Source organism: Astyanax mexicanus, chromosome 12 (assembly GCF_023375975.1).
Source record: "Astyanax mexicanus isolate ESR-SI-001 chromosome 12, AstMex3_surface, whole genome shotgun sequence".
Taxonomy (NCBI): Eukaryota; Metazoa; Chordata; class Actinopteri; order Characiformes; family Acestrorhamphidae; genus Astyanax; species Astyanax mexicanus.
The window spans coordinates 50,255,537-50,278,936 of record NC_064419.1 but is presented as its reverse complement, the minus strand read 5'-3'; the positions used below and the strand labels follow the sequence as shown (position 1 = coordinate 50,278,936).

The 23,400-nt window shown below is 38.3% G+C and overlaps 1 protein-coding gene across 1 annotated transcript in view; it reads left to right on the top strand.

Moving 5' to 3' along the window:
• cep104 (centrosomal protein 104) overlaps positions 1 to 23,400 on the top strand; it is a 43,178-nt gene that overhangs the window by 7,297 nt on the left and 12,481 nt on the right. The window contains exons 8-14 of the mRNA XM_049485601.1: positions 2,176 to 2,331; positions 3,099 to 3,308; positions 4,556 to 4,786; positions 5,553 to 5,720; positions 10,093 to 10,266; positions 15,151 to 15,327; positions 21,958 to 22,158. Of these exons, the coding sequence (XP_049341558.1) occupies positions 2,176 to 2,331; positions 3,099 to 3,308; positions 4,556 to 4,786; positions 5,553 to 5,720; positions 10,093 to 10,266; positions 15,151 to 15,327; positions 21,958 to 22,158 (1,317 nt within the window). The remainder of the gene's footprint in view (positions 1 to 2,175; positions 2,332 to 3,098; positions 3,309 to 4,555; positions 4,787 to 5,552; positions 5,721 to 10,092; positions 10,267 to 15,150; positions 15,328 to 21,957; positions 22,159 to 23,400) is intronic.

The window sequence follows — 23,400 nt, the reverse complement described above, 5'->3', positions numbered from 1 at the left end:
GCCCCGGTCTGTCCCAGCTGGCACACGTTGGACCGGTATAAAGAGCCTGCCTTAGCTGTCACTCGAGAGATACACTGATGGTACGAGGAAGGCTGAGGCAAAACAAACCTAAGAAACACTAGAGTTAAGTGAGTAGAGCTGCTCTGGGCCGTTAGTATATTTTTTAAAGTTTTGTTTTGGGTGTTGATTGTTCCATTTTTCCTATAAAAAAAAGGTTTGTTTTAAGTTTTAAGTTTACTCTCTATGTCTGTGTCTCTCAGTACGTCTGCGCTAGTGGGTCATGGTCACATTCACAATATATGTAAGTTCATTTTGTAAGTGCAAACACAATGGACGATATCACAATTATTAAAATGATTGAGATAATGTCCATTTATTGAACGATAAGTCGATAATGTAATTATTGTGACAGGCCTATTATAAAAAAAATAAATTGACACAATAAAAAACTTCATATAGTGATATAGCTGTATTATTGAAGGCAGTCTATTTTGAAATAATTTAGCTATTTACTGTATTTATTTATGTTTATTTGCAGTTTGTATAAATGCAATAAATATGCTGCGCTTTTCTTTGGTGGTCGATTTTTGCAGTTACATTAGCTTTACATTTTTGTTCATTTTTTTTGTTACATTATTATTTTTATAGAATAACAGACTCATGGTAAATAACTGTTTACAATATGGACAAATGCAAATGCGAATTTTTCGTTTTACCAAATGTTTAAAAATACTGTTTTATTTATACTACATAAAACAAACTTATTTTTATTTAGTTGCAGTAGTAATTTTTTTTTATCGAAATTATCGATATTATTTTAGGACTGCATCAGCCAGCCCTAATTTATACCCCTCTAGGTATGAAGCTAGTAGGTTAATTTTCATTTATCTGCTCCGTGGAGTCCTATTCTATTGGCAGTACTTATCTGTTGCCTTACATTTCTCAGGATATAAAATGTGAATGTAATCCAGATAATTCAGATAAATATTAACCACAGAATGTAAAGTATGACTGAAATGTTTGCCTGCTTATCAGTTGTACTGTAGAGCTGTGAGGTTTAATATTTTGAGATAAATTTAATAAATAAAACTTGTCCTTATCTTATTTAAATAACATTCTTTAAATGATTTTGGAACAATTTCCTAAAGGAATCTACAGCTAAGCTTCGTCCCCTTTAACCCTTTAAACCCTACAGACGGATTTACCATCCAAAATCTCACCTTGTGTTCTCAGCTAAATTACTCAGGAATCCCCTCACACATAAACATAATCCATATATGGTTAGAAAGGGCGGAGCTTACTCTTTCTACAAATAGTGATCACATCCCAGTACAGTAAAGCTAAATCTACCCCATTGAGAGAAAAACACCTAAAAAAGTGAAAAATCTCCTTCCCCAACCAATATTATTTACCTTTAGTGCTTCAAACATATTTATATGATGTTTCAAACCAAATAATATCAGTAAATAAAGACTCAAATGTGTCCACAGGAAAAGTGTGAAACTACCTGCTTTACTCAAACTAACACTAGGTATGGTGTGCGCACTACTTTATATAGTTTTTATTTTACTTGCACATTTTTACACTGAAAGTTCATAGGCTGCTCTGAGTGTCAGGTTGTTAGTATCTACATGTATCCTAGAGGTGTGATTATTGATTATTAAGATAAATAACTCCGTCTGATGCTGTTTCTCCATGTATTTTATCAAAGTAACAATTAATAAGCCATGTAATGAAGTATATATCATCAATATTCTTATGATTTCAACTCCATAAACACTCTAATCTATACACCATTTTTGAAAAGATATCTTAGGTGTGAATATATTTAAAGTCTATACATTCAAAAATAAGTAAAAACAAAAAAAAAACAGGTGTTTTTGGTAAAATTTAGAGCAAAACATGATCAGTTTCAGGAAAATATATCAATTCTGCTTCCTTTTACATTTTAAATGATGATATTTTGGAGCAGCCGTATGTCTTCTGGAGTAAAAGAGATCAGGGCATGTGTCTGTCTGATATAATTACTGTGTTATAAGACCTGAAAGAAGAACTGAAAACAAAAACGAAGAATAAAAAACTCACTAAAACAGCCTACAGTTCAGAGGGTTAACTGTGTGTGTGTGTGTGTATTTGTGTGTGTGTGTGTGTATTTGTGTGTGTGTGTGTGTTCAGGTGGGCGAGCGTCTGGGCAGGTATGATGTGGAGAAGCACAGTGCTATAGAGAGGGAAGATTACGACACGGCGAAGGAGAAGAAAGAACAGATGGAGGCGTACAGACTCAGAGTCTACCAACAACTCCAACTACACGACCTGCTCGACATCACACAGGTAACATAACCCCCTCCACCATTCATCCACCTGAATTACCCATTTATCCCTCTATAACACACTGTCTGCTCATCCACCCCCATCTCCACATCCATCCATTCATTTCCCATAAACACCAGCATATCCTGTAGCTGATCTACAGCGTATATCTCCAGCAGATCCCCCCCTGTACGCTCCAGCTTAGCGCTGTGGTTAGCAGCTAATGCTAATGCTGCTCCAGCAGTGCTAGCCGGGTTTATCAGCAGGCTACAGACTGATAATACTCACCTCTGAATAGAGAAAGAGCTAGCACTTAGCGCAGTGGTTAGCAGCAAATGCTAATGCTAAAACTGCTCCAGCAGTGCTAGCTGGGGTTAGCTGCAGGCTACAGGCTGATAATACTCACCTCTGAACGGTGAAAGAGCTAATGCTTAGCGCTGTGGTTAGCAGCTAATGCTAATGCGGCTCCAGTCTTGGTGCTGGAGAACTAAACTTTCTAGAACTAAATTTCCTTCGGGATAAATAAAGTATCTATCTATCTATCTATCTAAATTGAAACTCCTGTATAACTCTGTACTTCAGCGGAGTGTCTTTACTGCTCCTTAATACCTGACTGATAGAATTCATACATAAGGAGCACCGATTATAAGGAGCTCTGATGATTTTTGGGAAAATTTTAAATGTGAAAAATCTGATATCCTTCATTCCTGCAGAGAGATTTGTAGATCCGGTGATGATATATTCAGTTTATCTGTACTGTAACTGTATCTAACGCTGCTGGTTTTTAGTTACAGATCCGGAGGACGGTGGAGGACGTGCAGGACAGCGGCGTCCCCTCCCCGAACGTCCCCTCGCTCCGAGACGAATCTCGTCTTTCTGAATCACCAAAGAAGAAGAAACCGGATCAGCAGGAGGATCAGATTACCCTAAAAAAACCCAGCCCCCAGCAACCCCACCCAACCCCACCCTCACCTCCGCCGCACCTTCCTCACGCTGACGTGAGTCTCACGCGTTCACTGCTTCCTGTTTCCCCTCAGTGTTTATATTTACCCAACATCATCTGACTGATAAACCCTCCATTACTCAGCATCACTCAGAACCGGGTTCCCACAGCTATTTATACACAGTGACGGAGCTCCGCCCACGAGGATCACACACACTCTTAGAGCAACAAAAATCATCACAGTTACAGTAATCATAATAACCACAGATTTAAAATAAATATCGCGTTTAAATAAAAAAAGCAATACAAAAGTAACATGTTTCCTGGAGATAAAGATAAATCTGCGTAAAAGTTGGGAGTGCATGTCTGAATCGTGAATTACGGTAGTAGGGAAGAACACCGTAGCAACAAACACAGATACCATAGCAACACATTAACAATCACCTACCAAACACTTAGCAACACCTTAGCAACCACCCATCGACCACCATAGCAAAGCAACACCTTAGCAACCACCTAGCAACACCATAGAAACCATCACAAACAGCACAACAACCACCACAAAAACCATAGCAACACCATAGCAACATCATAGGAACACCATAGCAATGGCATTAGCAACCACCACAAACACCAAAGCAACATTATATCAACTACTTTGCAACACCTTAGATCCCAACATTTTAGCAACCTCCTAGCAATCTCTTAGAAACACCATTACAACCACCACAAACACTATAGCAACATAATAGCAACCACCATAAACAACACCATAGCAACACCATAGCAACCACAACAGATCCCAACATCTTATAAACCTCCTAGCAACATCCTAGCAAGTGCATAGCAACACCACAGCAACCACTACAGATACTATCACTACACCTTAGCAACTACACCATAGCGTCTACCACAGATCACAACATCTTAGCAACCTCTTTGCAACATATTAGCAACCGCATAGCAACACCATTGCAACCACTACAGATACTATAACAACAACCTAGCAACTACTTAGCAACACCATAGCATACACCACAGATCCCAACATCTTAGCAACTACTTAGCAACATCTTAGCATCCACCAAAAATACCATAGCAACCACATGGCAACACCATAGCATCCACCACGGAAACTATAACAACACCTTAGCAACCATCTAGCAACACCTTGGAACTTTTTGCAGCAACATCATACCTGGGATTCTATAACGACTATTTTTATTAACCCTTTAGTGTAATAGAGGCAGGTGTGTAGTGTGTGTTTGATCAGTATATGGATTATGCCTCATGTTTCCTCAGGTAAGTTACCTGTCGTATGATGAGAGACCTTTACCTGCACTGAGGAGGAGATCAGGAGACCAGACCCAGCCTGAGCTCTCACCGACCCTGCAGAACCAGAACCAGAACCCAAACCAGAACCCAAGCCCGAGCTCCCCGCAGAGTCCGAGAACCTCCGGAGAACCAGAACCGCTCTCAGAGAAAACCCAGAGAGAGGCCAGCCTCCCCCTCGAGATCTACGGAGACGCCGTGGTGAGATTAACCCTCCCCGATCCGGACTTTACACCAACAATAAACACAGTACTGAAATAAAATGAGCTGCTGGAGCTCCTTCACAGCGTCAACCAGCAGCTCAGTTTCCTCTGCTGAGAAGAGTTTGTTGAACACGTCCAGGTAGCTGCACCGTTACAATAGCAATCCACCAAAGACAGAGCTCACCTGGTTCTACTCTTAAAGAGAATGATGAGCAAGAGACACTCTGATTGGTTTATTTCACATTACACCCAAAATTAATTAACCATCATTAATTAAGAGATTAATTGAGCCGTGCAAGGTGTACTTTTCCCGTCGTTACGATAGCAAAGACACACTGATGCGCTCTAAATTAAGCTGCACGGTGCACAGGTGTTTTACCTTACAGATAGTGTACCTGCAGTAACTCATGTTCTGAATAATTTACCAGAACATGAGTGAATAAGCTTTTAATGTGAAATTCCTTGACTTTTATTCATTTCAGTCATAAGAATAACATTTAAAAATTGAAGATTCCAGAATTGGATTTTGTTGAGTTTCTTTGATTTTACCAAATTGAAAACCTCTGGAATATAATCAAGAGGAAGATGGATGATCACAAACCATCAAACCACCAAACTGACCTGCTTGAATTTTTACACCAGGAGTAAAGCAGCATAAAGTTATCCAAAAGCAGTGTGTAAGACTGACCATATTTACCAAAACTTTCCATTCATTTTGTATTTCACAATTTTAAATAATAATTTTGTTTCCTTCTTCTCCTCAGGTGTCGGGGGCGTACTCTAAGACCTGGTCCTGTAGAGAGGATGCTCTGCTGGCGGTGTGTAAGAGACTGGCTGAAGTTCCTCCAGGATTGTCTAAAGCAGAACTGAGGAGTCTGATGAGAGCAGCGATCTTCCTCTGCAGGAGAGCTCTCTCAGATAAAGTCTCGTCTGTAAGTAACACACATCTTTTTTTTCCAATTGCACTGTAAAACCTGACGAGTTAAAGGTCACCTTCCGCGAAAATCCGATTTTTCTTGTTTTTTGTGGAATACAGTAGGTCTCTCCGAGTTGAATGTGTACACCTGCACATTAAACTGTTTTGCAGCCCCCATTGTCTGCAGGAGCTAAGCAAAGAAATCCCCCCTCCCCCCCTCCGAAAAACGGGTGAATTTTGAATTATCTTTCTGCCTACGTAGACAGAAACTCACAGACCAGCCCACCTTGGCTCGAGAAACTCCCAGAGGCGGAGCTGAAGCGACGCAACATCACCGCTCATCAGTTAGGAGGTGGGAGGCAGTGAGCGGCAGAGCGGTGGAGGGGCGTCGCAGTGCTCCTAGCCAATCAGAGGAGAGATATTTGCATGCTGTTTGCATGTATGAATATTCATGAGCAAAGCTGGAATCCGGTCATTTTGGACACACCCCTAAAACAGTCCATTAAAAAAGAGCTATACAGAGACACCTGAGCACTTTCTTTTTTACAAAAACAGCTCACATGTCATTCATTCATACTAGAGACCACAACTAGACATTTTAAAATGAAAGAAAAAACGACGGAAGGTGACCTTTAAATAAACTCAAACGATTTGAGGAAACTGATTGCCTTAAACCATTTAAGTTTAATAACTCAAACAACATCAGCATAAATCATTAATTCACATAAATGAGCTATAATAGAGTGAACAGTATTGAGAGCACAGCCAATAGAGAGTTACTATATCAGCTCAGAAAAACGATGTTTGTTCTTACAGCCTAAAACAACACAGAGGCTAAACCGCTAATCATGATATATGATCTACTGTACAAGAATCACTACACACTGATGGTGAGTGTCTGTCAGAAACTGTTGGACACACCCACTCAGTATGCAAATAGATTTTGCCAGAAGCCAATAAAAAAGAAGCTGGTAATGACAAAACAGACTAAACTCAGTTATTATTATAAGTTGGTTCAACTCAAATCTCAGTTTAAATGTATATAATAGTTGGGCCAACTCATTAAAATTAAGTATGTCTGACTCAACAGAAATGCAATTACACCTTAATGCTTAACTTAAATTCACTGTTTTTACACAACTGAAAACGTGAAAATGGACCCAAAACTTCTTGAATTTTACCTTGTGAAAGGTGTATGAATTATGGTAAAAAAGCGTTTTCACATCTGTTGTTGGTTTCTTTAGTCTGAATCAGTTGGAGCAGTTTGGAATTAAAGTATTAAAGTTGCTGTTTATCAGTCATAATTCACTTGGTTCTCCAGCTACCAAATAAAACATGCAGAATCTTAGCACTGTGGGATTTCCTTAAAATGTGAAATGCATTATAAATAAAAAGGTATAATTATTATCATTATTATTAGAATTTTAATGTCAGTTAATGTTACCTTTCAGGCTATGGTACTAATATATTCTATATAATTCCTTTTAATATATTCTAATCTGGTCTGGAGGATAAGGGGATGTTTTATGAACTGTGGATTAGTGGCGTAATCCCATTCGTCTTTTTTTGAGTGAATAATTGCGAAAGTTTTGGCTGTTTTTTTGTTGTTTTATCATTATTACAGAAGATCCAGCACTTTTCCTCAGAGTGCATCAGCTGCCTAGTGTTGCTGCGCTGAGTCTGACTTTCTAAATATTAAAGTAATATTATGTGAATATTGATTTATTGATGGTATTATTAAAGCAGGAAGCATTTGACCCTGAGCTGTTCTTCCTGTCTGTGGGATTTATTTAGACCTTCAGCTCAGTTTACTTTAGTTTAGACGTGATTAATAGTGAGAAAACTTCACCTTTAGTTAATGTGAAACCGGCCAAGGCAGTGTCATCATATCCTTCCCCTGAATAACAGAGCAGTGATCACACAAGGTCATGAAGCAGAGCTGCAGATTCTCCAATCATTCAGATACAGAGAGTAATGATTAACCTGCTGATCCATTTATCCACAGATATAAAGATAAATATAAATAATACTGATATTTATCAGAGCTACAGACTTGATAAATATCAGTATTATTTATATTTATCTGTATCTGTAGATAAATGGAAAGCTTTAGAAAATCAAGAGACCATTTAAAAGTGTTTCTTTGATTGGTACCACTTTAAATTAAGGCTCCTTTATAAATAGTTTGTAAAGGAATTTAATAATAGTTGTAAATTAAGTTGTAAACACTTTAAAAACATTAATAAGCACCTAATAAACACATAAAGAGAAAGAAGAAAATAACTTTTTTAACATATAAAAAATTTTTAAAAAGTCAGTTTAGGCATTTAATATGTTATTATAGTTAAATAAATAAAGTTATTAACAGAAGTGTAAAATAAACATCTAGAAAGATCTAGAAAGAGAGGTTTAACAGTACAAATGAATGTGGAAACACTATTTGGTACACAGTAGGCCACTGTTGCCCTCTCTATTCATGTGTTGTAACTGATTGATTATTAATGGTTTAAAACCTAATTAATAACCATTTAATACATTCCTTTATAAACTCTTTATAAACACTTCGTGAAGGAGCCGTATTTTAAAGTGATATCCTTTGATTTTACCAAATAGAAAACCTCTGGAATATAATCAAGAGGAAGATGGATGATCACAAACCATCAAACCACCAAACTGAACTGCTTGAATTTTTACACCAGGAGTAAAGCAGCATAAAGTTATCCAAAAGCAGTGTGTAAGACTGGTGGAGGAGAACATGATGCCAAGATGCATGAAAAAAACTGTGATTAAAAACCACCAGGGTTATTCCACCAAATATTGATTATTTCTGAACTCTTAAAACTTTATGAATATGAACTTGTTTTCTTTGCACTTGATGATACTTTCTGTTTTGGATGAGTTTAATGCAGAACATTTTAAAACGTGTTCAGGTGTTTGAGTGTTTATAGCTGTGATGTTTAGGAGAGTTGTGAGGAAGTATACGAGCTCTATGTGCTAGTAGATGTTCTCTCGGCGTTCTCTCAGATTTCAGCAGGTTTCTGTGTGCTTGCTGTGTCTTTATTCCGCTGTCAGCTCTCTGATTAATCTCCTTCAGTGGAATCCTGGAATATGACCCCGTAAATCTGCTGCTCCTTTCAGAGCTTCATTCATAAACTCTTAAAAACGGCAGAGAGAGACAATAACGGCCCAGTGCTGGAGCCGATCCCCAAACCCCTCTCCCTCCGGCCCTACGGCTACACAAACACCAGCTAAACACTTAACCAACGTCTCTACACCAGCAAAACACAGCAAAACACCAGCTAAGCACTTTACCAACGTCTCTACACCAGCAAAACACAGCAAAACACCAGCTAAACACTTTACCAACGTCTCTACACCAGCAAAACACAGCAAAACACAGCTAAACACCAGCAAAACACTTTACCAACAAACCACAGCAAAACATTTTACCACCATCTCTACACCAGCAAAACACAGTAAAACACAGCAAAACACCAGCAAAACACTTTACAATCCCCGCTGCACTGCTGATACCACCGTCTCTATACCAGCAAAACACAGTAAAACACAGCAAAACACAGCAAAACACAGCAAAACACAGCTAAACACCAGCAAAACACTTTACAATCCCCGCTGCACTGCTGATACCACCGTCTCTATACCAGCAAAACACAGTAAAACACAGCAAAACACAGCAAAACACAGCTAAACACCAGCAAAACACTTTACAATCCCCGCTGCACTGCTGATACCACCGTCTCTATACCAGCAAAACACAGTAAAACACTTTACCAACAAACCACAGCTAAACACAGCAAAACACCAGCTAAACACTTTACCAACAAACCACAGCAAAACACAGTAAAACACCAGCTAAACACTTTACCAACAAAACACAGCAAAACATTTTACCACCATCTCTACACCAGCAAAACACAGCAAAACACTTTGCAATTAGTGGCTAATGCTAATGCTGCTCCAGCAGTGATATCCGTGGTTAGCAGCAGACTACAGGCTGATAATACTCACCTCTGAACAACAAAAGAGTTAGCTATTAGCACGGTTAGTGGCTAATGCTAATGCTGCTCCAGCAGTGCTAGTCAGGGTTAGCAGCAGACTACAAGCTGATAATACTCACCTCTGAAGGGCCAAATGGCTAGCGCCAAATGGTTAGAGGCTAATGCTAATGCGGCTCCAGCAGAGAACTCCACCCAGCACCATGACCCCAGGCCTTCTGTACGCATGTTAATAAACCGCTGATTTTAATTTTATGTTCTAAATCACTCCTCTATAGTGTGGCAGGACTACCCCCCAAGTTTCATTCCGTGTGTTTTGGCATTAAGAACGTTACAGTACGAGTAGCATCATCTTCCTCTTATCTTGTCCAGGTGTTCCAGGCGTCTGTGAAGCTGCTGAAGATGATCCTGGGTGAGTTTGTGTCGTCTCATCAGCTGGGCAGGTCAGAGGTCAGTTACTGTGTGGAGCAGACGTTACCTGTCCTGCTGTCCCGCACCGGAGAGACCACGCCCAGACTCCGCACCCTGGCCCTCACCTGTGTACAGGTAAACTACACCAAACCTCACCAAACATTACTTTAGATTATAATTATTATAGCTGACTCCACCCTCAGATAAAATTTAAAAATGCTAAAAAAAAATAATAGGAGGACTAGTTTAGGAAGCACTAATGGGTAATGTATGGGTTTAGGGGCGGGGCAAAAGGGAGAGCTGCTGATTGGACTAAGCAGTGTGCTTCTGATAGTGGTGAGACGCAGATGGTTGGACGTTGTCAGCAGAGGGGCGGGATTATTGATTGACTGACCAAAGTACACAGAAACATCATCCTCTCCTAAAGCACAGTTGAACCTGTGGGGGCGCTATAGAGGCAGAAATTATAACCACAAACCACAATTAAAGCATTTTTAAAAGTTTAGGAAATGTTTATAAAAAATGTAAGCAGGACTGGTATGATTTATTACTTCAAAAGATATGATTTAGGGTTTTAGTGACTCTTTAATAAATGAAATAATCCTTTAAAATTACCTTTTTGTATTTACTCAGTTTCTCTTCGTTTAATATCAAAGTTTGTATGATAATCTGAAAAATGTAAGTATGACAAAAAGCAAGAACAGAACAGTAAGGGGGGAAATACTTTTAAATAGCAATTTCCAGGCCTGGATAAGCTTAGAAAAAAAAGAAATACCCAGAAAGTTTTGGTAAATTCATGGAAATTTGCAATCTACAAACGTGTTTCCATTTATTGACAGAGAAAAGCTGTTTTAAGCTACCAAAATACATCAGCTCAGAGTTAATCCAGTAATTTAACCCTACACAGTGGAGCTCTCAGGATCTGACTCATATTATTATTATTAAAGAATGTGTCAGCATTGCTTAAAGAAATGTTTTTTTTTTTTATCAGTATAGTTTTCGTTGATTTTTGTTTTTATTGTGCATGTCTGCACTGATGTTTTAAAAATCGTATGGCCATAACAATTAGCACTGAAGGCCTGGAAATGTAATGAAAAAGTAATTTAAATGTATTGGTTAAAAGTGCATGAACCCTGATCATTGTAAACAGTAATTTAGTATTAGTCTCAATACTTATAGTGTACAGTTATAGTGTACAGTACCAGTCAAAAGTTTGGACAAACGTTTTATTATTGATAATGTTCCATGATTCTAATACTAAACTCATCTTCCAAACTATGAAGAAGAACATATGAAACATGAATATTAAACAAACCAGAATATGTTTTTTTATATTTTACCTTCTTCAAAAAATGCAGCTGCTCTTGTTTAGATGATCAGTTTTGAACATTTCTGCTGGATTTTCTCAGTCAGTTTTATGAGGTAGAGTCTCCTGGAATTCAGGCTTTCAGTTAACAGCTGTGCTGAACTCATCAAGAGTTAATTACTTGAATTTCTTGTCTCTTAATAAAGTGTTTGAGAGCATCAGTTAAAGTAAAGTAGTGAAGAGGTAGAGTTACAGGTATACAGTGAATAGTGAATATTTCAGTAATGTTCTAATCCACATTATGAGAAGAAACAAGAACTACTCAACTAAATACCATTGAAAAAATATATTATAATGATAGAACTGGCACTCATCAGGAAAGGATAGAAGAGCGAGAGTTTCCTCTGTTGTACAGGATGAGTTTATCAGAGTTTCCAGCCTCAGAAACCACAAGTTAACAAACAGCTCCCCAGATAAGAGTATCTAAATACTTCACAGAGTATTTTAGTTTGTTTAACACTGTTTTTAAGTTACTACATGATTCATTATGTGTTCCTTCATAATCTGATAGATCACTAAGCTGTTTAATTACTATGTTTAAAGTGTTTAGCTGGTTCTGTACGTGTTGTTCTGATTGTTTGAGAGTGTTTACTGTGCTGATCTCTGTAGATCAGTATCAGGTTTAGGCTTTAGGAGGGTAATTGTATATTTTAAAGGTGTTTTTGTTGTAAGATCAGGGTGATGATGACTCTGTAGGAAGTGTATCTGCAGGCTGATGGTGTGAAACGTTAGACGGAGGGTTTAAGGCGGTATGAATTTGTGTAATGCTGTGTGTGGAGGGATCAGATTATAGTACGGGGCATGGTGTTATCAGATACACGCGTCTCTTATTCAGATACAGGGATTCACCAGTAGCCCTGCGTTTACTGCACATTCCTCACATTCAGCACAGTTAAATAACACTACTGATCTCAGACCTGACCCAGTTCTGTACTTCACTATCACTCTGATCTTATTTATCTTATAATATAATTTAATAATGTGCTGTTTGTCCCAGTTTTAAAGATATCTATCAATCAGTCAGTCAATCTTTATTACACACTCGGTAGATACATTGAGGGTAACCTTCATTTTTAATGTAGTTGATCTTACATAAAATTCAAGGGATTGAAACTTAAGTTTAAATGATAAAAACAAGCAAACAATGAGATTTAATTAAAATAAAATAATTCCAAATAAAAGGATACGCAAACAGGCTAAAATATAGAGCAATAAAATAAAGAGATAAATACGTAGAATAATATAATATAGGCAAGGCAAGTTTATTTATAAAGCACCTTTCATACACAACGGTCATTCAAAGTGCTTTACAAATTAGAAAATACACAGAGAAGTCAAATTTAAAAACATGTAAACGAATAAAAGTAAAAATAGAAATAAAAAACTAAAATAAGAATAAAGCATGATTGATTCAAACAGGATTAAAACAAAGAGATGTAAAATTAAAAACATGTAAAAGAACAAAAAAGAATTGGAAATAAAAATAAAATAAGGATTAAGCATAAATAAAACATGATATATAAACAAAGTTAAAAATAAAGGACTAAAATAACCACAGTTATAAAAGTAAAGTAAATGGAACTAAAATAAATAATAATAAGTACAAAATATATAAAAAATAAAAGGAAGAAAATAAATGAAATAAAAATAAAATAAAAAAAGGCCAAAAGTAAAGGCTGTAACAAAACAAATAAAAGGATGAAATTGATAAAATAAATAAATTAAAAGGGCTAAATGGTAAAACATAAAATTTAGATAAATAAAAAGACACAATAATTAAAATAAATAACAAGGTGAAAGACAATATGAAGATATGTCTGAACTGCACACTTTAGATAGACAGACAGATACTTTATTTAACCCGAAGGAAATTTAGGACATTTTAGGCCTAAAAATTAGGGATGTATTGTAGTAATTATTTGTTTTCATTGAATTATTTCTTTTTTTGTTGCATAATTGCATAATTAAATAAAATGTTTTTTTTGTGGTCTTACTTTACAAAAAAGCTATTTAAAACTGTGATAAAAAAAATAATTATTAAACCCTGATCATTTTTAACATCACAACAAAGCTCTGTAAAAAAAATAAGAACCCACTTAAAAATGTTGAGTTTCTTTGATTTTACCAAATTGAAAACCTCTGGAATATAATCAAGAGGAAGATGGATGATCACAAACCATCAAACCACCAAACTGAACTGCTTGAACTTTTACACCAGGAGTAAAGCAGCATAAAGTTATCCAAAAGCAGTGTGTAAGACTGGTGGAGGAGAACATGATGCTAAGATGCATGGTGATTAAAGACATAAGATTTTAGAAAGTTCACCATATTTTGATGAAAGGTTTACTTAGTAAAGTCCAAATTAAATAAAATAGTCCTAATAAAATATGAAGTATGGGGTTATAGGGAGGCGTGTGCTCTGTAATAGATGACTCTCTCTCTCTCTCTCTCTCTCTCTTTTCTCTCTCTCTCTCTCTCTCTCTCTCTCTCTCTATGTCTCTCTCTCTGTCTCTTTCTCGGCGGCTCTATTACTCTCTCTCTTTCTCTCTCTCTCTCTCTCTCTCTCTCTCTCTCTCTTTCTCTCTCTCTCTTTTCTCTCTCTCTCTCTCTCTCTCTCTCTCTCTAATTAAAGCAGTTTGAGCAGTACTGGGTATGAATGGAGCTTTTGTCTGATTCATGACGACGTCCTGTTCTCCAGAGACCTCTAATACTACCTCACTCCTTACTCTACACGTTACACTCCTCACACTCTACACACATTACACTCTACACATGACACTCTACTTAGAGTGTAATCTACACAGGCAGCTGTTCAATAAATTTGCCAATGAAATAATAAAATTTATAAAGTACACTGTGCATCTTGCCACAGTTAGTTTCTTCTCTGCAGTATGTGATCGAGACCTTTTCTAGGAGTGCCAGTGTTGCACGGTAATGGCACTCTGACCGAAGCAATAATGCCAGCTATCACTGACATTAAGACAAAAACAAAAAACAAGAGACAAGATAAGACAGCCATAGTGACCGTACCTGTGCTGGGCACAGATAGAGTGTGGTTTCCACCCTTTAACCCCGTGAAAACATTTGGGTTCAATATTAAAAGATAAATATGAGACAAAAGATGAGGATTTTATCGTTAATATCCAGTTTTCTCCATCTGGATCTGATACACAGGTACGAAGATAGCGGCTTCTGTCTGTCTTATGAGCTGATGGTTTTCTGTTGTGGTTTTCCTTGATCTACCTGTTCAGTGTCTGTTATTTAGTACACCAGTGACGACTTTCTTCTTCAGGACATTTCATACTGTTGAATTGGATATGAATAATGTTTGTGCTCTAAAGGCTCTGATTGATTTCCATCTTCTTTCAGCTTCACCGCTGTTTGTTTTTTACAGAGATAACAGACATTAATATTACATTATATGTTGACATTATATGCTTGTGTGTGTAATTTCTAACAGCTGATCTTGGACTGTTAGCTCTGCTGATTGTTAGACACCTTCTTTAATAAGATATAGAGAAGCAAAATGTTCTCTACCAAAACTCTGATCAGACTTTATATTAAGTGAAAGTTTTATTAGGGGTAAAAATGCTGTGTTGTGTGTGTGCGCGGGTGTGTAGTAAGGTTTTAAGACTGTGTCTCTCTCTCTGCAGGAGATTGCTGTGTATAAGGAGGTACGTTTGGTGCAGTTGGTTCCCTCTGAGCTGGTAAAACCCATAAAGCTCAGTCTGCCGTCTCGCCTGGCCCTCAGCCGACTCCAACTGCTGGAGAAACTTCTGGAACAGCTGGGCTTTAAAGACTCCGGCTTTACCCTGGAAAACGTCATGCGGGTACGTCACCCCACTCTGCTGCACCTTTTATTACTCACTCTTACCCAATTACTCAATAATATATAACTTATTTATTAACACTGACATTCAGAACCTCTAAATTGTATAATCTGACTTGATAATTTGTCGATAATTTCTATATTTACTAAATTATGACCCTAAACTTGCACTTTACAATGAGGGTACATCAACAGTACTCACCACAGGATGTCTCAACTAATTATTAATTGAAGCAATTTAAGATAGGGCTGAACGATTTATTGTTTTTTAATTGAAATCGCGATTTAAAAAGACTTGATTTTTCAATCGCAGGAGCTGCTATTAGAATCAGCCAATACCCTGCGAGTGTGTGTGTGTGTGTGTGTGTGTGTGTGTGTGAAGTCGCAGCTTGCTCGTCCAGAGACGCGTGACAACGTGGCGCCACATGTGCCATGACGCCGGTGCGTTTGTAGTCCATGGAGTGGTGGGTATTGTAGTCTTTGGTCTCATAGTCACTCCCATGCTCAGCAGGAATGACAGGAGGAGCAGAATGGGCCGTGGCCGGCGTGATAATGTCTTAATATTTATTTTACCTAAATTCTATAATAAAAATAAGCTGTGACACTTTAAAAAAAAACACACATTCTCTTTTTCAATGCGTTTTCTTTATTTTCATGACTATTTGCATTGTAGATTCTCACTGAAATGGTAATCCAGCATTTGGTTTCCAGTATGAATCAGTGAAATGCTGATTTTGGCAGACTTGAAATAATGGCTGAGCTCAAACACAGAGACAACTACACAACTCCAGCAGCTTCTACCCAATAAAAACACTGTGCTCGTCATTTATTAACCATAATTACGATAAAATGGTGAATTTATTTGAGGACATGTCGCTCAGCCCTGAATGCTGTGAGCGGACCGTGTTGTGCAGACAGTCGATGATGTCATCACCTCTTCAGGACTGACGTACTGCACTGCATCATGGTCCGCACCCACGTCCTGAGCCCAAACCTTACGTACCACAGTGACCAAGAGACTATTCTAATACTCCACGACCTTTCTCACAGTTTCCCACAGTTCAGAAACACACACACACACACACACACACACACACACACAATCTCCTTACTTTTTGGACTAGGTTTAGTTCAATATATTCAGAAGGTCTTAGGACAGGGGTGTCCAAACTTTTTTTGTTGGGGGCCAGAAGGAGAAATATATTTGAAGTCACGGGCCACACTAACAAATTATGAAATATACCACTTAATAATACTCAATAATACTTTTTTCCTGATTATTTCATTTACACATCATTTTACTTGACAGTGTTGTGTAAACTAAGATTTTTCAAATTGATGTTTCATTTCATGATGTCTCTTAATATTAAACTCCTTAATTACAGCAACTTTTAGACTCTTTGGCCCGTTTTTCTGCGCTAGAAATGCGCACTCTCTCCGCTTTTAGACTCTTTGGCCCGTTATTATCTCACATTATAAAAACCTGCTTAACAGCGGGCCAATTTTCTTTCTATTTCTAAAATACCTCTCGGCCCGCTCCAAAAAAGGAAAGCCGTAGTTTGGACACCCCTGCCTTAGGAGATTTTAAACTCTTTAAAAAAGGATAATAGCATTTAACGAAGCTAATTTTACCTTTAGCATCTCTTTGTTCTGTGCAAATTTCACCTACATGTGATGTAGTGTGGATTTCTGTGTCTCCATATGGCTTTAATTTAGTATAGTACTGCTAGAAGTCAGGTGTGAAGTGTAAAGTCATAAAGAATGTGTGTGTGTGTGTGTGAGTTTAAGTGTGTGTGTTTCCTTTTTATGTGTACTGTATTTTACAGGCTATAAGCACACCGTATTATAAAGTGCTCTATCAATGAACATCTGTTTTATCGTCTATTTTTTAAAACAAAAGGATTATACCGGATTATAAGGCGTATTTTAAGCAACAATAGTAAGGAACAGGGGTGTCGCTTGATGTAAATCTACACAGATTTCTCTCCTAAAAACTGTGTATTTGGGTGAGTAAAGTATTACAGTATTTTAGCTTGGTTTTAGCATGATAAACACGTAGACTACAGTCCGATACACTCGCCTCTGAACAGTGAAAGAGCCAGGAGCTCTGGATTATAACTGGATTACTGGATTATAGCACGGAAAATACGGTACTTCATTTTAAATGAACATCCCCTTTGTAATAATGAGTTATTATACAGTACTGCGCAAAATCTTTAGGCACCTAAGCAAATTACACTAATCCATTTATCTCAGCAATATGAGTGTTTTTACCTGAAAAAAGCACCACGAATGATTTAAACAGATGCAAATAATCATAAATACAGTAAAATGTAAGAAGGAATTCTCATTTTTAACTATAAGTATGTTTTATATCCTGTGAGTCGAGCTGAAGAATAAAGTGTAGAGATTCCAGATTTCTCCTGGATGCTCCTCAGACAGCGTGTGTTTATTATTATGTTCAGTTCCGTCAGCAGCTCACCTGATTTACTGTAACACATTTATCAGTAATTTACCACCAAACCAGGTGTTGATTAATATGATGAGAACTATTAAACTCAGATTAAGAGGAGGAGAGATTAGGAGATGCTGTTTTAAGGAAAACTTTTGTAGCTTTTTGTAAAATTGCTGTTTGTATTTATTGTAATGCTGTAATGTGTTTTACTGAGATCATAAATAAACACTTACTGCACAGATAAGAAGCTTTTTTCTCTACTGAAATTCACACAGGTGCCTAAAACGTTTGCACAGTACTGTATACTTACATATTATATTAAAATAACTGAACCTGCAGTATTAGGGCTTACCCAGACTTTTCTATTAATTATTAATATTTATATGCTCATTAATACACATGCTTCCAAACATTTTGAAATCCTCTCTTTTATATAAAATGTTTAATTAAACTGTCTGGTTATAACATCTAATAAACGCCGATGTTACAGATCAAAACATACAGGAGCAGATCAGCAGAATACAGTGATGTGGGAAGTGAGTGTGTAATGTGAGAATTGGGTTTACAGTCACTTCAGTCCACGATATTTTAATAAAAAACTCCAAATAAATGTATTTTTGTGTTGAAATGCTCTGCTCCCCTCCTCCCTGAGTAATTTCTCCTTCATGGCAGTAATTAGAGGAGTTTCTGCAGTGAATCCGAGCTGAACAGAGGGGTTTTGTTGGGATGGCTGGAGGGTGGAGGCTGTGAGTAACTGAGCTGATGCAGTCAGTGCTGAACTCAACACTGTCCGACACCATCCATCACCATCTCCCGCCTCTACAGCCCCACTATAAACCATCCCACTGCTGAATAACCTGCACTACTCTCTCTATTACATACTCTCTACTTTACTCCTCCATTCTCTGCACAATATACAGCTCTAAAAAGAATAAGAGCCAACTTAAAAATGATGAGTTTCTTTGATTTTACCAAATTAAAATCCTCTGGAATATAATCAAGAGGAAGATGGATGATCACAAACCATCAAACCACCAAACTGAACTGCTTGAATTTTTACACCAGGAGTAAAGCAGCATAAAGTTATCCAAAAGCAGTGAGTAAGACTGGTGGAGGAGAACATGATGCCAAGATGCATGAAATTAAAACTGTGATTAAAATCAAACCAGGGTTATTCCACCAAATATTGATTATTTCTGAACTCTTAAAACTTTATGAATATGAACTTGTTTTCTTTGCATTATTTGAGGTCTGAAAGCTCTGCATCTTTTTTGTTATTTCAGTCATTTCTCATTGTCTGTAAATAAATGCTCTAAATGAGAATATTTTTATTTGTAATTTGGGAGAAATGTTGTCTGTAGTTTATAGAATAAAACAACAATGTTCATTTTACTCAAACATAAACCTATAAATAGCAAAATCAGAGAAACTGATTCAGAAACTGAAGTGCTCTCTTCATTTTTTACAGAGCTGTATATCGCTTTAGCATCGATATCACAATGTACACATGTTCTATGTCAATATCTAGTTTAGATTTTTTTTGCTTCTTAATATAAATAAAGAAGAATTTACATTTTGTTCTTTCCAAATTAAAATATGTACCAGATTATATCTACCTGTTTATATTTTTCTAATGCAGGGATGTTTAAAAGTTTTTGCCCCCTTCATTATTTCCCTTTGATTTTTTTGCATGTTTCTCACTCTTAAATGTTTCAAATCATCAAACAAAATTAAATATTAGTAAAAGGCAACACAAATAAATAGAAAATGCAAGTTTTAAATTAAGTTTTTTATATTAAGGTATATGGCCCTGAGTGTTTGCATTAAATTGCAGTGAGTGTTTCACAGAGCTGTGGAGGAACTCTAATTTTCTAACTTTAATTCCTTCATATTGCAGTTGAGTTTTCCAGCATTAATTTCCTTTTTAAGATCATTTCACAGATTCTCTATAGGATTGAGGTCAGCACTGAGCTTCAGCTGAGGTTAGTGAGTGGCAGTGAGAGTTTGAGAGAGGTAAAGTGATCCAGACTAGTGCTGACTGACATACTGCTGCAAAGTGTGTGTGTGTGTGTGTGTGTGTTGGCCACCTGTGCAGCCTGAGGAATGTTTAGTTGGTAAACTGTGAATCTGCAGCAACAATAGCCGTAAAATTTTCACACTGAGCTGCAGGATCAGATTTACACCACTGTGTGTGTGTGTGTGTGTGTGTGTGTTTAAAATTCATGACTTCTATAGACAGAATGCACCTCGGTAAAGTGAGAAATGTGCTTAAAAAATGTCTGAAAGCTGTATGTCTGATCATTGCTGGATGCACTTTTCAGAGATTGGATGAAAAACTGTATAAAACCAGATAAATATATAAAACATTAGTGCAAATATAGAGATATAAAAGCTTAAGGCTAGGAATTATTTCCCCAATTTACACAGCCAATTTACCAACCCACTCATTAGGACTCCCCCTATCACTAGTAATGCTCCGACACACCAGGAGGGTAAAGTCTAGCACACGCCTCCTCCGATACATGTGAAGTCAGACTCCGCCTCTTTTTGAAATGCTGCTGATGCTGTAGCATTTTTGAGTAGCATCACAGCGCTAACGCTCGGAGGAAACCGCTGCTACTCTGTTGGTTCTGATACATCAGCTCACAGACGCAGCCTTGTGCTGATCCACATCACCCTAGGAGTGATGAGGGAAAAAGAGAGAGCGCCATCTACTGTACTGTACCCACCCAGAGAGAGCAAGACCAACTGTAATCTCTCAGGGCTCCAGCAGCTGATGGCAAGCTGCATGACTGGGATTCGCACCAGCTGATCAATCTCCTGATCATAGTGGCAACTGCTGGTCCACTCGGAGCCCCCTGTGTTAAATATTTACAAAAAGTATATAATTTACACAAAGTAACGCTACATGTTATAACGTTTACAAATTTAGTGTATTTTTTTAAACTAATCTCAGAGTATTGTGATGTCATAATATTGTGATGTCATATAATTCACCCTGTAATACTGTAACACTGTTGTGTTGTAGCGATTGGTCTGTAAATACCAGGTTTATGTTGAATCACATTCTAACAGTGAATTTACCTGTAAAACAAGTGACTGTTCCAATTGGCTGTTCCAAGACTGAATAAGTTGGGATCTGATTTATTATGAGTTATTATTGGTTATTATTGGTTCTGTCTCTCTCTGTAGCATATATACCTGTCTATCTGCTGTATCTTGTATCTGAGGGGTTCTCTCTCTCTGTCCACTCCGGGTCTTTATCAGTTAATAGATTGATTATAATATATTTATTGGTCACTCTGACCTGAGTGGACAGCAGGTCTGGGTGAGGTGGTTGCTGTGGGCTACTGGAGAGTATCCGCCTTCCTCCTGCTGCCCGTCTCCCGGGTGACGGGGTGTTGGGTCGGACCGACCCGAGATCAGGTTTCCTGTAATTAAAATGAGGGAAGAGAGACAGACCCGGAGTTTGAATAACATCAGTGTATAGAGAGAGAGAGAGAGAGACAGACAGAGAGAGAGAGATGGGCAAAGAGAGGCAGAAACAGTTAAAATGAGGCAAAGAGAGAGACCGAGGTAGAATGAGGATTGAGTGAGGTGGAGTGGGGTAGAGTGAGGGAAAAGCCAGGATGGTAAAGTGATGGTAGATCAAAAGGTAAAGTGGGGGTAAAGTGAGGGGAGAGCATGGTCGAGTAAGGAGAAAGTGAGGTAGAGTGGATCATGATAGAGTGATGGTAGAGTGTGGTAAAATGAGGGTAGAATGAGGCGCTGTGAGGTAGAGTGAGGGTAAATATAAAGAGAGGTAGTGTGAGGTAGAGGTCCACAGTAAACAGACAAACCAAACTACATCTTATCCTGATTTATTTTCAATCTGAGACGGCACTTTACTGGATTTCAAGATCAAATCAAATGTATTTGTATATCTCTTTATACAGCAATACGGAGCCTAAAATACGGCAGAGTTAGCTTAAAGCTAAAAACAGACAGTAGAGCTCCCTATAGCCACAGAGCTGCTCTGCTCAGCTCAGGCTAAATTAATGAAAACCTGTAAAAAAAAAAAATAGGGTTCAGTATTCAGAATTTGTACAATTGTACATCCTAACTAGACAGTAGTAAAATATAGTAAGATGTATTGTATCTAAACGTGTGTGTGTGTGTGTGTGTGTGTGTGTGTAGTTTCTGGTTGGTGCATTAGAACACAGCGCGGCGTCGGTTCGAGAGCTGGCTGTTCGGTTGGTGCAGATGATGTACCGTAACCACGGCGCTGCTGTACTGATCTACCTGCCCCCCGACGACGCCAGCGAGCGGAAAACCCTCATCTACAAAAACCTCTTCCTCTCATTTGCCAAGATCGACGGAAAACTACCCGACCCTCAGGTAAAACCACCCTGCTGTACGATTAAACCTTACCGCCAAACTCATCGCCAACCTCACCACCACCCTTCATCTCCAGTCTCACCACTATTCCCCTCAGCCAACCTCATTAACAACCTCACCACCAACTTCATCACCATCACCGCCAGTCTCACAGCCAACCTCACCCCATCAAACCTCACAGCTAAACTCATTACCAGTCTCAGCGCCAACCCCACCTCCAAACCCCACCTCCAAACCCCACCTTCAACCTCACCGCCAACCTCACCAACAACCCCACCACCAACCTCACCACCAACCCCATAATAAACCCCACAGCCGACCTCATCTCCATCACTGCCAGTCTTACCTCCAACCTCACCACCACCCTTCATCTCCAGTCTCACCACCAAACCCCTCAGCCAACCTCATTAACAACCTCACCACCAACTTCATCACCATCACAGCCAACCTCACAGCCAACCTCACCCCATCAAACCTCACAGCTAAACTCATTACCAGTCTCAGCGCCAACCTCACCTCCAAACCGCACCGCCAACCTCACCCCATCAAACCTCACTGCTAAACTCATTACCAGTCTCAGCGCCAACCTCACCTCCAACCTCATCTCCAACCTCACCCCATCAAACCTCACTGCTAAACTCATTACCAGTCTCAGTGCCAACCTCACCACCAACCTCATTACCAAACTCACCGCCGACCTCACCGCCAAGCTCACAATAAACCCCACAGCCAACCTGATCACCATCACCACCAGTCTCACCTCCAACCCCACAGCCAGTCTCACCTCCAGTCTTACTGTCTACCTCGTCACTATGTATTACAGAATGAAACAGTTTAGTAATTCCTCCTGTTTCTTAGTCAGATATCATGATCTTATCCTGTAACTCCACTGTAACTCTATAGTAACAGCACTGTAAATCACAGTAACTTTACTTTAACTCTACAGTAACCCCACACTAATGCTTATATTCATGGTAGTATAATATGACTAATTAAAAACCGACTTCTCTCTTCATTTCACTCTTTTTCTATCCTCTCTCTCTCTCTTTCTCTCTCTCTCTCTGTTTCTCTCTCTCTCTCTGTTTCTCTCTCTCTTTCTCTCTCTCTCTGTTTCTCTCTTTCTCTCTCTCTCTCTCTGTTTCTCTGTTTCTCTTTCTCTCTCTTTCTCTCTCTCTCTCTCTCTCTCTGTTTCTCTATTTCTCTCTCTCTCTGTTTCTCTCTCTCTGTTTCTCTCTCTCTCTC